This window comes from Coptis chinensis, chromosome 3, assembly GCF_015680905.1.
Source record: "Coptis chinensis isolate HL-2020 chromosome 3, ASM1568090v1, whole genome shotgun sequence".
In the NCBI taxonomy this organism is placed as follows: domain Eukaryota; kingdom Viridiplantae; phylum Streptophyta; class Magnoliopsida; order Ranunculales; family Ranunculaceae; genus Coptis; species Coptis chinensis.
The window spans coordinates 1729015-1746379 of NC_141458.1; the positions used below are offsets into that span (position 1 = coordinate 1729015).

Here is a 17365-nt window from a genome sequence, read left to right on the forward strand (position 1 = left end):
TTTTACACAAATTACTCTAAAAATATGTTAAGCAATTAATATTACATGCATTATCAATTGGCAGCAATTGGAATAAACGTGCTTAGGAAAGTAGGAGCTGGCTTGGCTGGAGTGCGATGCAATGATGCAGGGGTTGATATTAAATTATACAGATATGATTCAAAATGTGGGCTTTTAAGTAAAATGCTAATGAGTTGGAAGATGAGATTTTTAATGCAGAGAAACTACCATCACCGTCTCTGAGATAGCACTAAAGATACCATTAGCAGCTAAAACTATATATTAACTATATACTCCTTTTCCTTGTCCTAAATACCTAAAAGGAAGCTAAAACAAATTCCCATAACAAGCTAAGAGCATGTAAAACCCTAAAACTCCTCTGCAGCATATGGTTCAAAAGTCTAAAATGAATGTTGTATTACAACAATATCCTAGATGTAACAAATCTGAGAAAAATAATAGTATGCTAACTGTGAAGAAGAAATAGGAGACACTCCATCCAACGGTTTAAATCCAAATTCAGAAATAGGCTACCGATTTTGAAGGCGGCTGTAACATCCTTTGTCTGCTTGTATATATATCAGAGGCATTGCCAACCTGATCATTGTAGCTTTGTATGCTTAGACTACTTGCACCACTGTAGTCGCTATATGCCTGTGAAGTATAGACGCTGTGAAACTTGTTAACACTGTTGCCACCATCATTTGCCTGATAGACTACTGCGCTTTGACAGTTAACACTGTTGCCTCCACCATATGCCTGAGTATGGACATTGCGAAACTGCTGGTCATCATTGACTCCTGTCCTATGACACTTAACACTATTTGCCTGTGAAGTCTGGATATTGAGAAACTGGCTATCATACACTTCTTCGTTGTGACAATTAAAACCATTTCCACGACCGTTTTCCTGTGAAGTACCGATATTGGCAAACATTTCTTGGCTTTTATAATCAACTCCGCTCCCGCTACCAGTTTCCAGTGAATTTAAGATATTGCCAACTGGGACTTGTACTTGTTGATTGTCATCGTGAGCATAATCTTCTGGAGACCAGAAGTTGTTGCAGACTAGGGGTAAAGGAACATCTTCCACAGAACTAACAGGTATATAATTTTCATCGAAGAGTTCTATTGCTTTCTCTAAGCTTGCAGCAAATTCACTGTCAACCTCTAAGTTTTCTAGATTATTATTCCTGCTACCTTCAACTTCAGCTTGGCCTTTATCTACATCGTCTTCATTGTCATTTCCTTCTTGCTTTCTCCTTTTTCCATTCCTTCCTATATATTTCTTGCCTTTTCCTTTTGCCTCACCTTTAGCTTGGCCTTGAACTACATCATCTTCATTGTCACTTCCTTCTTGCCTTTTACTTTTGCCTCTCGTGTTATTGTAGTGTATTTTGTATAATACCCAATCATCTAGCTAGAGAATTGAAACAATAGCATAGCATGTATAAAAATCAGTAGATAGAGATGAATCTACTTGAAAGAAGCAAAGCGTCACATATACATTAATTCATGTGTGACATATGGCATAAGTATTGAAATGAACTAACAGCAAAAACAAACAAATTATTGAATTGTGCATGAATTGAGATGGTCGGTATGCAAGGACTTTAGAGTTTCCTATATTTACATTTTCTAAGGGAGCATAAGCATGGATTTCACGCGGCAGTCATACAATTGCTCTAAAGTCTTTTGCTTAATATCCAGCAGTGCTCAAAACAGATAAACATGAATTCATAACTGTACTACAGATCATATTATGTTGAAATAGAGTTACAAAATGCTGAGAAGGTACCTTCATGCAATTGCTTTGCTTGTTCTTAGGTATTTGATATTCTTGATTCCAGAACTCATGCATGATCCAATCTGTTTTTTTCCCAGGATTATTCTTGACTTTCTTCCCTTCATAATAGACCAGAGCTCTCGTATGACCAACTTTTCTTTTATCTTGATCTATCAAATCTTTTTTGGACCCACTAGCTTTCCAATATCCATTACCAGCCTCACGATCTGGTCTGTCGCCTTCTTTGTATTTTCGCACCCTATGGCTGAAAAAGTACCAGGTGTCCTCTTCATTTAACTTGTGCTTTTCTGCAACATGAATGCATTATTAGAAGAATATCTAGCACCACAGAGATATACTGATGAAACGTTTAGGCGATAAAACTTCCACAGTTCCCTAATATGTTTAGTGATTTCCGGCATGATATATAAGATATGGTTACAACTTACAATATATAGCAGAACACAGAATGCTGAATCCAATAATTAGAGATCATCAATCTTGCTCAGTTTTATTTCTTTGATTGGTTCATGCTACATCTAATATATATATGGTTCCCCCTCCCTTCACGTTGTTGTTGTTGTTGTCTGATTCATCACTTCATACAAAGTTTCCAATAACGAAACCATCACAATACACCCGAAAGAACAGAAGAAGCAGAATTGCATAATAGAAACCAATAACAGATGTTATCTACCTACCAATAACTATGAGCTAAGAACAAAGAGAGACATATATATAGTTCAAGATGAATAAGTAAGACTGATTACATACCAACCAGTTCCTGTGGATGATAGGCATAAACATTAGCGTCAGTAATCATTGGACATTTGAAGTGGGGATCGCGGAGCTTGTTAGTGAGATAAGGCACTATGAGTTGTAAGCCAGTTGGAAGAAATCGGAAGCCTGGTGGATATTTGATCACTGGTGTCGTCATATTTCTTCAACCAGTGCACTGTGCACCCTTCAAAGTGAGATTGAGAAAGAAAAAGTTATTAAAGTTGACATTAAATATTATTAGGAGAAACACATCTCATATACAAGTGAAAAAGAGCCTACATATATTCACAAACCATGAAATCTACAGACCAAGCGACGGGATGACTATATACCAATAGGAAGTAGAAATCATGAGAACCAAAGCTTCAAGTTATAGATATATACTTCGAACTAACACATTAATGACCGACCGGCGATAAAGCATAGCTTAAGATACTTCCACCAAATAAACCAAATAATTTAATTGTTGCCAGAAAATTGATTCACACCCCAATTAATTGTCATGACAGACAGAAATAAAATCAAGATTTCTCACCAAGTCACAACATGAGAACGAAGTACTCAAAACTCATGCATGTTTCTTTCAAATATACATTCCGGGCGTGCGCCAGGAATTTAAGTTTGGGAAGAAGGGAGTAGTACGTGCTATAAACTTTTTACTGATAGTGATATGACATACAAATTCTTCCAAATTTCGCTCAACCCTCCCAATTTCTCTTAGCAACATTGACATGAGATTAATAAAGATTAATAGGATTTGTGTACGTTGCACTGGGTGAATTCATATATTCATCAAAAACTTAATCAAAGTAAGAGTTAAAATAATATTTATAACTTTCTTAACTAGTCCCCTGTACGTAAAACCATTAACGTAATGCTGCTCAGATACATATATACTATAAGCATGCAAGATTATATTATTACCAGTATACTAGTTATCACATATCACTACATCAAGCTAAGTAAGCTAAGCTAGCTAGTAGAAGCATGCAAGTTAATGAAGTTATTACTCATATTCTTCAAGATTCAAGAAAGAAGGAAAGACAAGAAAATAAAGAGGGAAAACATACTAGTAATAAATTTGGAAAAGAGAAGAAGTTGATCACTTACAGAGTTCTCTGCTTGTTCTACCCCAAGAAAGTTGGAAGTAGCTAGCAAGAAGTTTCTCAGAAGATGAACAAGTTGATCAATGTTTGAGTTTTTATAGTTTTATAGTTTTTGGAGAGGATATTAAGTTCATGTAGGATTGCGTTTTTCGCGCTACAATCGGTTTTTGTTTCGAGCTATTCGGGTTTTTTTATACTGATTTCCGCTTTTACCCTCCACTGAATCCGAAGTCCAAGGGGGTTGTTAAACCCGAGTGATTTTTTGCTACCAGCGATATTGCTCCAAATTCTCCAAGGGGACTCTAGAGCCAGCCACCTGTCCATCATAACTAGAAACCCAGCCTAGCAGTAACCGATTTTATTTCCAATTTTCTAATTTGTCCCTTACCTTATATCAAAATAAAAATAGAATTTCTCTTCTTCTTCTCCACCTGAGTACGTGATTCCGCCATCGAAGTTAGTTTGGCTCTACCTTGTATTCATCAAGTTCTGCTCATTCACAACTTAAGTCAAACCTTGATTCAGTTTGGTAATTGTGATATTGATATCATATATATTTTTTACTAAATTAAAATTTGTAGTGTTTACTCAAAACAGTGAACAATGCTGTTTCCTCTGGAAAAAAATAAGGAGGAGGCCAGAAGCCCATAGCTTCATAAATATATTGTGTAAAAATAATTTTGCATAAGTTATGATCTGTTTTATCGGATATTAGTTATAGTAATCTACTGTGTAAAAATACATTTTAACAGGTCGTATAAAATTACATGAGTTCGTTCTGTCAGATGTTAGATTGGTCAATTTCAAAGAAATGCTATGTGAAAACAATTTATCATGCATAGTTTCTTATTTGCAGACTTGTAAACACACTCTTCTAAATTTAAATTTTCATAGATCAAGTTACTATATAAATTTAAGTTTTCATAGCTCCAGTGACTATGTAAAAATAGTTTTACATATATATGACTATGTAAAAATACATTTACATATATTTTGTCAGGTGGGAAATTTTCAATCCCAAAAATGACTGTGAATTTAAGTTTTTATAACTTCAGTGACTATGTAAATATAGTTTTACATATATATGACTATGTAAAAATACATTTACATATATTCTGTCAGGTGTCGGGAACTTTTCAATCTCAAAAGTTACTATATAAATTTAAGTTTTTATACCTCCAGTGACTATGTAAATATAGATTTACATATATAATGACTATGTAAAAATACATTTACATATATTCTGTAAGGTGTCAGGCTAATTTCATTCCCAAAAGTTACTATGTAAAAATATCATTACACAGTAATACAAAACCTCTTTTGAATAGCTATTTTAAATATCTCAAACTAAAAAACGTAACATATAAAATCCAACATCATCAGGAAAAAAAAAAAGTTCATCAACATCTCGTTTTTATATACGAGCAACATCAAATACTAGATCAAAGAATGCAAATTCATCGACATCTTGCTTTTATATAAGAGCAACCATCAAAGAATAGATAATTGAATCGGTGCAAAGCATGTTGTAGGAGTTGAGCCGACTTTTGGGTTGCGGTGGCCATAACAAGGGAGCTTGTTCTTTTGCTTACCTTTTGCAGCACCCGTGCTTTGCTTCCGTTTCTTATCTGGTCTCCTTATCTTCCTTTTCAAACAAGGAGAATAAAATGCTCCCTTGTCAGCACCCGTGCTTATCTTCCGTTTATTATCTGGTCTCCTTATAAGCAGACTAAGAGCAAGCATTTTAGTCTCCTTATCTGGTTCCTTATCTCCCTTAGCAAGCATTTTATTGTTCTCCACAGTTATTATAGCTCTTGAATAACTTTTCCAGAATGTCTGAGAATAGAAGAAGCTATCATAGTAGGTATACACATTCAATCCATCAGTCAAAATGGAGTGCAGTGCATGCGCACAAGGGAATCTTTCGATTCTCCACCAATTACAAGAGCAGTGACTTCTATTTAAGTCAACCAAGTGAATATGGGTAGCATGCACCACGAAAATACCCTCCCTTGACTTGAAAACCACCCAATTTCTCCCCACCTCGATCCTCTCAGCCAATAAAGTTTCCATAGACGGACATAAGATAGTAGTCCAACTCCTAGACGACTCCTGCCGATCAGACATCATTTTCATACTTTTCTCACAGATCTTGTCCACCATTGCAATGATAGGCAAGTGGCGTTCCAGCAAGATAACTAGCAACCAAATATGTAAAAGTACAAAAAGAAGTTTGAAGAGAGACTTTGGAACTAGAACTAGCGTCGTGCAAAGCAAAAAATTCTCTCGACGATGCCGTTATCAAGAATGTATCGAAACCTTTAACCAAATTGAAGCAAACAAGGGATTGAAGCTTCGAGTCAGTATCTATCACAATACGCTTCAAATCCCTTACAAAGGAAAGTTATATAGACAATGGAGTAAGGTCAGACCACTTTTTAGAAATTGTATGCTTCAAATCACCAATTATACCATTAGCCCCAAACACGGACACTCATAATTTGTGTAGATAATAAAAAAAATAGTCTCATCCATGTCTACATTTGCAAAAACAACAAAGAAAAATTGATGAATCTATGTAAATGTATTTTTACATAGTTATATATCTATAAATCTATATTTAGATAGGTATATATGCAGTTTTTTAGGTAGTCATATATCAAGTAAAATCTATATTTACATAGGTATGCAATATTTTCAGCATTTAAAATATTATAATTTCACTAATTTAAATTTTAATTGCATGAATCTAACGAAGAAGATATAGAAGAATTAAAATTAAAATAATGAAGAAGATTGAAAAGAGAATAATCAGAAGTTCAAATAAGAGTATTGAAAAGAGGTTAAAACAAAAGTTAAAGGAAGAAGATTTCTCTCATGCCAAACCTTATTCTTCAATGATGTGAGAATGAAGAGATCAAATCTTGAAAATAGAACTCAACTCCGACCTGAAATCGGTGTGTTTTTGTGTCCTTGTTGGTTAAAATGGTAAGAATAAAACCCCAAAACTATGAGTTGTGTCTTTGAAAAGAGAAAGGGTATAAAAGAAAATAAATTTTGTTTGAAATTTAGAAGTAGACCGAGATTTTATTACTTTTCGAAAAAAAGAGGGGAGTTTATTTCATAAAAGCTTAAAAATAGGGGGGTTTAAATGGGTTGGGCCGACATGGGGGAGGTTTAAAGTAACCTGTTAGGAAGGTAGGGGTGTGAGCCACTGCACATTTCTTGCAATAATATCTCCCAAATTTATTTGGGGTATTTCTATTTGGGGCAAAAAAAAAAAACACACACACACACACACACACACACACACACCACACACACACAACAACAACAACAACGCACGGGCTTGTAATCTTGCATTTTAGAATTCAAAATCATTAGTTGTTGATTGAGATTCAGGCTGGACAAAAAATGTGAGTATTTGTATTTGTCCATTGTAGTAATTCAAAATATAATAATTTTATGAGTTCTCCCATTCGTCAAAATTTGATTTGATTCCCTCTCTCTCCCCCCCATCCTCATTACTTTAGTATAGTTGATTCATGTTCATGTTTACTGGTGAGAGAAATGTTGTTAGAGAGTGAGGTAAATTATTTGAGAAGAATTCAAAGACATTTTTTTTTGAAAGAAAGAAGAATAAGTAATTGACTTGTTTTGTCTTGGATACACTTAATAAAAAAAGGTACTCGCTATGGGCACCTCCCATTTTGTGTTGGGCGGACTCCAGAAAAAAAATATATATTACAAGTTTGCCATCGCCCTAAAATACATGTTTTGTGTTGGGCACCTCCCAAACTACATCAAGTTAACTTGTTGCAACGTTCTATTCTATTGCCTTTACCATCTTTGTCATCATCATACACCTCCTAAAACTCAACTCTCTTTCCCTCCATCTCTCAAATCTCAACCCATTTACTCACTATTTCTCCCAACCCTCAAAAATCAAAATTTGTTCACCACTTAATGATCAAGAACATTTTGAAGTAATTTTTTTGTATTTATTTTATTTTTTAAAAAATTTAGTTGGTTGAAGTAATGAAATTGATGTGCAATGTAATAATTATCTCATGTAATAAAATCAAGTTTTTGTTTTTTTTTTCCAATTGACGTAATTGTGTGTTTTTTAGTTGTATGTGTTTTTCAGTTGATATATTTTTGATCAAATTGTATGTGTTTGAAAAATGAGTATTTTAAATATGGATGCTTCAAGCAGCCCAATCAAGTCGTAGGTTTAGTTTCCATTCGACTCCACCAAGTTGTTCACTCAATCGACCCGATGAAGTCGTCCAAAAGATGCTAGATCGATTGTGTGGTGTCACTAGAAAAGTTTGCTTGAATTTTGGGCTTGGGGCGACACTACGAAGTCATTTCAAAATAGGTGATGCAACACCCATGAGTCGCTCCAAAAAATATTCTGTGTGACTGGGCCGTTTGTAAGGAACTAGAGCGACATAATAGGGTCGTTTGGTCCCTTTTACCCAACACTGAGGCATCGGCTGGAAGTGGTTTATGCGACCCAACTAGGTCGTTTGGGGTATGTCCTTAACGACACGGTGGAGTCGGTTGAAAATGTCTTCAATTTAGGCTTGGGGCGACACTTAGGCATCGGCTAGAAGTAGTTTATGCGACCCAGCTAAGTCATTGGAGCAATTAGAATAGGAAAAACAATACTTGTGCATTAGGTGGTGACGGGTGTTTCGTCCATGTGCTTGGTGGTTAATAGGCAATTAACTACTGACCAATATGAAGGAACCATGAAAATAAAGAGGCAGCAAACATGCACACAAAGGTATCAATTCGTAAAAGGGGTAACTTCGGATCGGATTAACCTCCTTCGGAATTTTTCCAAAAAAAATTCGGAACATAATATGCTAGCCAATTCCGATCCAATTTTTTTTCGGATTCAAAATATATTTTCAATTTCGGAACTTTCGGAAATTTCGGAATAATTCGGAAATTTCGGAATACTTGGTAAATTTTCAAAGATCTCTTTACTTTCAATTATTTTTAGAATATCATACGCCAATGTTTATTGTAGGGAGAGAAAACCATGTCCACAGCACCAATGTACCAACAACAATACGCACTTGTTTATTGAGAAAACTCATTTTCATTCAAACAAGTGATCCAAGAAAAAACGAGAAAAAGAACCTGCAGCCACCAATAGCAAACATTGCATTCTGTTGAGGTCTGGGTATTTGTAATGTTTCAATCTTTTTTCGTGTGTGGAAATTGAAGCGTGAAGTGTCTGCATAAATAATGGATTATGGTATTGGACTCAAAGTAGCTTTACATAATATTCTATCTATTGGAATTTGGTTTTTAGATTGGTCTAGAAGTCATTGTATGACTCAATAACATTTTTTTTCATATCATTGTTGTTATGGCAAACGGTGTAATGATAGTAGAGTGGTCCAATTCAAGTGAGGAAGTGGCGAATTTAGGTTATGTTTTGTTTTGTTTTGGAAGAAAAAAAACTAGAAAATGAATGAATGGTCGAGATCTAATCAAGTGGATAGTGATAGAAGTATATATTTTCGGAATAAATTGGCAATAATATCGGAAATTTCGGAATTTTCGGATCGGATCGGATTTTAGAATTATATCCAAATCCGATCCAATTTTTTTTCGGAATTTTCGGAAATTGGAAAATCGGAAAATCGGCCCATGAAAACTACACCCGAGCGGCAGACCAATTTGGTCGGTTGAAAAATCGGAAATTCAAGAAAAAAGAGACACCCCTAATTAAGTAATCAACCATTTTACAATTGATTGCCTCACAATTCAGGTCTTTGCACCATTCTCTTTTACATCCATTTTACATTTTTACCAGCATAATCAACATTTCATCATCACCAGAATCAATATCCCATTATAATCTTCCAACACAAAACCAAAACAATATCAGAACCTGCAAAAAAAATAAATAAATAAACAAAAAAGAAAAAAAGAAGAAGAGATTGTTAGAAAAGGCCGCCAATCTTCTTCTTCAGATGTCGCTCTTGACGCAGAGCCAAAGGAACTAGACACATGTTCTACAATCAAAAAACTTTTTCATAATAGAAAGTGACTCTAAGTTTAAGACCAAGCACGAAGAGAAGAAGAAGGGGATGGGAAACTGGTTCTAACCGGTTACCCAATTTTATTTTAAGTTGGATTTTTTTAGTGGGGGGTGTATGAGACTCTATGTAGTGCCCAACACAATTGCAGACCCCAAGTTGGGCCGGAGTCTACCCAACACAATATGGGGTCTATCAATAATAGGACCCTAAAAAAAATGGTAATTTAGGAACCTAAATATGTCTAAAATAATTTTATTTATTTATTTTAAAGTTGGGGTACGGGAGTGTTTTTATGGGTGTGTCCAAGATCACCCAATAAAAATAAATCTCCAAACAACCAATTTGATGTTCTATTCAAGAGTAATTCTCACTTTTGGCAAACTAATGAAGTTTGAAAATCGTATGAATTTTAGCATTCAAAGCTAATAGAATCACACATAGAGAAATCTTTGTTGTTTTATTTTTTCCTAATTATTTTTATTCCTTGTTTTTTCCCTCTATATCCTAAAACCTAGTCGGACAGTAGGGATATATTTAGTTTCCTATTAAAGCCATTATTTTCTGATGTATGATGCGTCTTAAGAAAGGAAAAAATAAACAGTATATTCACTTACGTTGGTGGCAATATTCTGTCAAAAGTTTGTAATTTGGTAATAATCAAATCACTCACTACACCAAATTGCCCAAAGTACGACAGGTGCCTCGGGCAAAAAACGACGGTTAATGGCCCTTGTTCTATCGCGAGTGTTGATGGTCGTCATTTATAAACTTATAGGCCGTTGTTTTGTGTTATTGTGAGTGGGCTTTCTCTAGGCTCATTCCATCGCTCTTATCCAGTGAAAAATAGAGCAATCATGTTTGATTTCTAGAGAAAATTGAACTCCACCGCTGTCTCTCTCTCCACCTCCACTCCACACGAAAGGGCCACCACTCTCTCTCTCTGCATACTAATGGCCAGATTTATGACCTTGCTCGGGGTCTCATCTTTTCTAAGGTACTCTGGTACTCCCTCCATTTCTTCATCTCGATCACCTTATTTTTCTCTATTCATGGAGTTCTAGGGTATTGATTACTTTCGGTGATTGTGTGAAGTTGATTATTCATGTTGTTGTGTAAATTCCCCCTTTTGTTTTATTTACTAATTCACTTTGGATTTACAAAATTCAAATTTGTTGACTTTTTTGTTACAGTTTTCTAGCTTTATCCCCCCCCCAAGATCACACCACATCCAAATCAACCATGTTTGACCGTTATCTTTTTTGTCAATGCATGTAAAAAGACTTTATTGTCCTTTGCCCTTTTAATAGTTTTCTAGTTCTCCCCCCCCCCCCAGATCACACTACATCCAAGTCAACCATGTTTGATATTTATCTTTTGGTCAATGCATGTAAAAAGACTTTATTACTCTTTGCCCTTTTAATAGTTTTCTAGTTTTTACCCCCTAGAACTTAGACCAATTAGCTTTACCCCCCTAGTTCTTTCATCTAAAGGTTTACCCCCCAAGACCACAACACATCCAAGTCAACTGAGTTTGACCGTGATGTTTTTGGTCAAGACAAATGAAAAGACTCTAATGCCCTTTTCTAAGTATAATTATATAAATACCCTGTGACTTTGGCAAATACAAAATTGGAATTCAAATTATCTAGGACACATGTCATGATCTTGTGAACTATATCCGACGGCTACCACCAATCCTTATCAAATGACATCCACACCTTTAATATTATAAAATTACATAATTAATCTCACGGTTGTTAACGGAATTCTGATAATTCCAAAAAATATTTTGGTTTTTGAGAAATTCGGAATTCCAATTTAAGGGTCGAAAAATATATAATTTCATAATGCATTCGGAATATAGCATCCTCTAAAATTCCGGTTTTTATATTTGTCAGAATTCCGACAATTCTAAAATCTTGAACTATTAATCAGACGTACCATATCTTATTTTGTAGTACGTAACCTCATAGTTCAATACTGTAATATGGTGACTTAATGCTGGAATTTTGTGATAAGTGCGAGTGGGTAGAGTTTGCACAACAAAATGCTGGAATCGGCATATTATCTGCAGACAACGAGGTTGATTAAAAAAAAAATTGAATCATATATTGGCAATCTTCAAGACAAATAAACATTTGTTCCTCGAACTCTATCTACAGATAATGTTTCCAAATTCGTTATTAAGGTAGGTGTTCAAAGAATGTCTTTAATTGATAACAATATAATCTGTGCTCAAAAAATTTCTTTTGCATACAAATCTACTAGTTTTATTAGTGTTGTTCTCAACCAACTTAGAGAGACAAATCAACACGGGTATTGACATTGACAAGTCATGAGAGCCAAACCAGGGGGCCTGTAGCAAAATCCTTTAGTCATTTTGGTATAATAGGGTGAACCATGTTTTTCCCAACATGTAGCATCACAATCATCATCGTTTCTGCAACCAATCCAGGCTTCTGTGCAATAAGCATCCACTCTCGTCACAACTGATTATATTGATAATACAAAGTTATGTATGAGTAAAACGAAGTACAAGATGATGAAGTTATTTTTTTTTTTTTTTTGTAACTAAGATGATGAAAGTAATTAAAATGGCTACTGGCTAGCCTATAAAGCAAATATACCTGAGAAAAGAACAAGGAAGACACTCAAGATGATTATTTTGGAAGAGAGCTTGGCCGCCATAGTTCTGTTTAGTCCCATCAGTTGTTTGATTTCGTTCTTGGGGTTATATAGAGACTGAAGATGTTTTTATAGAGGTGGCAAAAAAATCTATTTAGGCTCCCTTCATATATAACTCAACTCTATATTTTAAGTAGGCATTCAAATTAGATTTTTCTTTTCAAAAATTAAAAAATAAAAATAGAAACAAATAAACAACTAATAACTTACCCAATTAATTAACTAAAACCTAAAATAAAAATAGTAACCAATAAATAACAAAAAATTTAATTATATTTTGACAAACAAAAAAAAAAGGTTAGGTGCCCCAAAAAATTCACCTTTCTCATTCTCAATTCTCTCTCTTTTTTCTTCTCACAAAATTTCATTTTTTTTATCACTTTGCTTTAGTTTATATTAATTTAGAATGGTTTTCTATCTATTGACTTGAACAAATGGTTCATATGTATAGTTGTATATATAAATGTCAAAAAAAATATAATGATTTGTTTCGCACTTGGGCGCCCAATTAATTTTTTTTTTTTTTTTTTGTTTGTTTGTTTGTTTTTGTTTGTTTGTTAAGGCTTATTCTTTCTTTAATTTATTTATTTGATTTGTTTATAGAAATATAAGTAAGTTTTTTTTATTTATTTGTTACTATTTTTTGTATTAGCTATTTAAGTATATAAGTTATTTATAATTAATTCGTTTATATGTTTGCTTTTTGAATTTTGGAAAGGGAGAATAGGATTTATGTTGTAGAAGGAACACAGATATGTGCATTATGAAATCTCCAAATTAATTTCAAGATTCCTTATTTACATTTGGCTATTGTTAGTTATTACTTTGCGAAATTAGCAAACAAAAAAAGTTATTACTTTGCGAGTGTGCACTCATGCCAAGGGCCCAAGGTTGCAACTTAAATCTCCGAATTAATTGCCACATTTTGGCAATCACATATCAGTTCAGTTGGGCTTTCACTTTCATGTTCTGGGTTCAAATTAAAACGCCTATTGAAAGTAAGGCGCGGTCTTCATGTGAGTATGTGACGATCAAAAGCTAGCCTGGTACCTGGAGAACACATTTTGCATTAACCTGATCTTGACGTGTAATCATCACCTGTAACTTTTCTATTAATCTAGCTGAGAACAATTTTTCAAAGGCCACTCTAGTTCTCTCAGGAGGTGTTTGTTATTTTCTACGATAATCTGTTTTGGGAATGCAATTATTAAATGATGTACCTATTAATGATAACAATTGTGTACTCATTTTCTCTCCCCCCCCCCCCATTCACTTGTGGTTAAGGACATTGCATCGGGGAAGAAGATTTTTCAAAGCCCAACTGAAAATGGTCTTTATCCACTTCATTTCACATCCAAGTCACTGCCTTCAAGTCATCATCCTGCATTCATTACAACCAAAGCATCATCTGTAACTTGGCATGCTCAATTTGGACATCCAGCTCATGCTACTCTTCAAAAGCTCATTCAAAACAAATCTGTTCAAGTAGTTTCACCATCTAAGTTTTCTTTTTGTGATGCTTGTGCTTTAGGCAAAAGTACAAAACTTCCTTTCAATAATTCCACTTGTAAATCAGTTGCTCCTTTGCAAATTTTACATGTTGATCTTTGGGGGCCTTCTCCTGTTCCATCAATGAAAAGTTATAAGTACTTTGCTACAATAGTTGATGACTATAGTAGATACAGTTGGTTCTTTCCTTTATTTGTTAAATCTGATTTCTATGCTATCTTTAAAGCTTTTAAGTCATTCATAGAAAATTCTTTCAATCTTAAAATCAAATGTTTAAGGTCTGATAATGGAGGTGAATTCACCAGCACCATATTTGAAGCTTTCCTTCTTTCAAGTGGCATAAAACATCAATTTACTTGTCCACATACACCAGAACAGAATGGTGTAGTGGAAAGAAAACATAGACACATACTTGATATGTCTAGAACTCTCATTGCCCAATCGGGCATTCCTTCAAAATATTGGGTGGAAATATTCTCTACTTCAATATATCTCATAAATAGATTACCTTCCACCTCATTGCATCAGAAATCTCCATGGGAAAAACTACATAATCAAGTTCGGATTATACTATGCTCAAAACTTTTGGTTGTAGGTGCTTTCCACGCTCGGGCCTTATACCTCAAACAAACTTGAACTAAGATCAAAGTCATGCATATTCATAGGGTATTCTCTTAACCATAAAGGTTATAGATGCCTTGATCTCTCTACAGGCAGAGTCTACATTTCTAGACATGTTGTTTTCAATGAACTAGATTTTCCATTCAAACATCTCACTGATTCTAATGATTCCTCATCTTCTTTTGAATTTATTTCATCCTTCTACAAACCTATCTCTGAAACTATTAATAACTCTGACATTGTTACAATACCTAGTTCACCAATATCTACTTCAGCTTCATCAGCATCTTCTCTTCCTGTTCTTTCAAAATCAACCAATTCTCATCAAATGTCTACAAGAGCAAAAAATGGAATTTTTAAACCAAAAGCTCTTGCTGTGAGTAAACACCCTTTTCCTCATGCTCTACATACTACTATTTCCCAAATACCACCTACTCCCACCGCTTTTAAAGGCTGTGAAGAATTCTAAATGGAGAGATGCAATGGTTTCGAATATAATGCTCTTATTAAGACAGGCACATGGATTTTGGTTCCACCTTCTTCAAAAATCGAATCTCGTGGACAATAAGTGGGTTTTAGGTTGAAACAAAAGGCCGATGGTTCTATTGATAAACATAAAGCTAGGTTAGTTGCAAAAGGTTTTCATCAAATCGATTGGAGTTGACTTTCCACGAAACTTTTGTCCCGATGCTAAACCTACTACCATCGGCGATCGTCTCTCTTGCAAATCCAATATGATTGGGAAATAAGGCAATTAGATGTCTCTAATGCTTTTTACATGGGCACTTAAAGGAGCAAGTTTTCATGACTCAACCAAAGGGGTTTGTAGATCCCATGAAACCTCGTCATGTCTCATCGACTTTTGAAGTCTTTTTATACGGCTGAAACAAGCTCCTCGAGCTTGGTGCGAGGAGTTATATCAAGCATTGCTTAGTTTTGGATTTCTTACTTGGAAAGTGATCACTCTCTTTTTATCAAAAAGAGAATTCTCCCATCACACCTATGTGCTTGTATATGTTGATGACATATTGGTAACAGGAAGTTCTTGTCAAGTTTTAAGACAAGTCATAAATCAGCTCAGCTCAGTGTTTGAAATGAAAGATTTGGGATCTCTTCACTATTTTCTGGGATTGGAAGCTCATAGAAGCTCATCTGGTATTTTTCTCTCACAAACAAAATATGCTTATGACTTACTAAAGAAATCAAACATGCTGGATGCCAAGCCTTCTCCCACACCTATTTCAACAAACTGCAAATTGGATTCTCATACAGGGGAAATTCTTGCTGATGCGACATCATATAGGTCTATTGTAGGTGCACTGCAATATCTTACATGGACTAGGCCTGATATCTCTTTTGTTGTCAATCTCATCTGTCAATTCATGCATCAACCTAGATCTACACGTACATATGGCAGCAGCAAAAAGGATTTTACGATATATAAAAGGTACTGTCTCTCATGGCATTTGGTATAAGAAAGGAAATTTACACATTCAAGTTTTCGCGGATGCTGATTGGGCAGGTTGCCCAATGGATAGAAGAAGTACTACTTGGGTTTTGTGTTTTCTTGGCACTAATCTTCTATCATGGTGCGCCAAGAAACAACATCTGATTGCAAGAAGTTCAATTTTGAAGTTAATAATATTTCGTTCTCGCACACACACAATACCGCTGAAATCTACTGGGTTGTGCATCCTATTCAAAGATTTACATATTCCACTCTCTAAAGCTCCACTTTTACATTGTGATAAAAATTGCTATCTCCTTAGCTAAAAATCCAGGTTTTCCATGCCCGTACTAAACATGTCGAGATTGATTATCATTATGTCGAGAGAGTTGGTTGTTAACAAAGTTACGGAAATACAGTATTTGTGTACAAAAGATCGGATTGCGATCTGTTTACAAAGGGACTTTCTTCCAGAGATTCAATTACTTATTATCTAAGCTTTCAATTCAATCCTCTCCCTTCAGATTTTGAAGGGGAATTAAGGATTCAGAAATTATCGATAAAAGTTCGGTCAGTCAATGAAGGACAACTCAAAGATCGGACAACTAACTAACTCTAGAATCAGAACAAACTCTGTTAGTATAACTGTTTTCTGTTATTATCTTCTGTAATGATAACTAAAATCACTACTATATAAAGTGATCTGTAATGAGAATCACTATAACTAAAATGGAATGATTCTTTGTTCAAATTCTATTTTGGTATCAGAGCTGTCCTTCATTGACCTGACTGAACTTTACTGATAATTTCTGAATCCTTAATTGTACCGTATTGATTGTCAAACCTATTATTTGATTTATATTTATTACAATCTTCATTTGTAATACCATCAAAACGTTGAAACTTTTTGCAAGACCAATTCTTAGATCAACATTCTTCCGGCTTCTATCATTTATTTATAATCACAATTCTCAAGTTACATAGAGTGACAAATCAACACGGGTGTTCACAATAACAATACATGGCACGAGATGATCGAAATGGGTGGCACGAAAACATATCCTCATGTATTTTTCAGTAGTGGGTTACCATGTTTCGCCCAACATGTAGCATCACAATCTTCATCCATCCTTAACCCGGGATAGGCTTGTGTACGCGAAGTCCGCCATCACCGCACCTGTTTATTGCACAAAATTAAGAATGAATATCATTTTACTGTATGTATAGGTACTGTTAAGTAATAAGCTCATTTCCTAAGAATTCGATTAATAGCACTATTCGAAAGCGAGAACCAAAATCCTATTATGAAGCATAGCAAAGTTAGTTTAAGAACAAAGTTATTATGTGTAGGATTTGAAGAAGGAGAT

General features: G+C 34.7%; 1 protein-coding gene across 1 annotated transcript; it reads right to left on the reverse strand.

Moving 5' to 3' along the window:
• Nucleotides 1–315: 315 nt before the first annotated feature.
• On the reverse strand, nucleotides 316–5834 carry LOC147507144 (uncharacterized). Its single transcript, XM_086599659.1, has 3 exons — nucleotides 5264–5834; nucleotides 1798–2093; nucleotides 316–1419 (listed from the first exon to the last, which is right to left on the reverse strand). The coding sequence occupies exons 1-3, from the start codon at nucleotides 5832–5834 to the stop codon at nucleotides 520–522; spliced, it is 1767 nt and encodes a 588-aa protein (XP_086455785.1). The 3' UTR covers nucleotides 316–519.
• Nucleotides 5835–17365: the final 11531 nt, after the last annotated feature.

Excerpts from the sequence above, each read along its gene's own strand:
- LOC147507144 (XM_086599659.1), bottom strand. The coding sequence starts at position 5,834 with ATGGTGGACAAGATCTGTGAGAAAAGTATGAAAATGATGTCTGATCGG. Across the intron at positions 2,094-5,263 it reads AAGCACGGGTGCTGCAAAAG|AAAAGCACAAGTTAAATGAA; the intron begins GTAAGCAAAAGA and ends TTCATGTTGCAG. Across the intron at positions 1,420-1,797 it reads AGCAAAGCAATTGCATGAAG|CTAGATGATTGGGTATTATA; the intron begins GTACCTTCTCAG and ends TCAATTCTCTAG.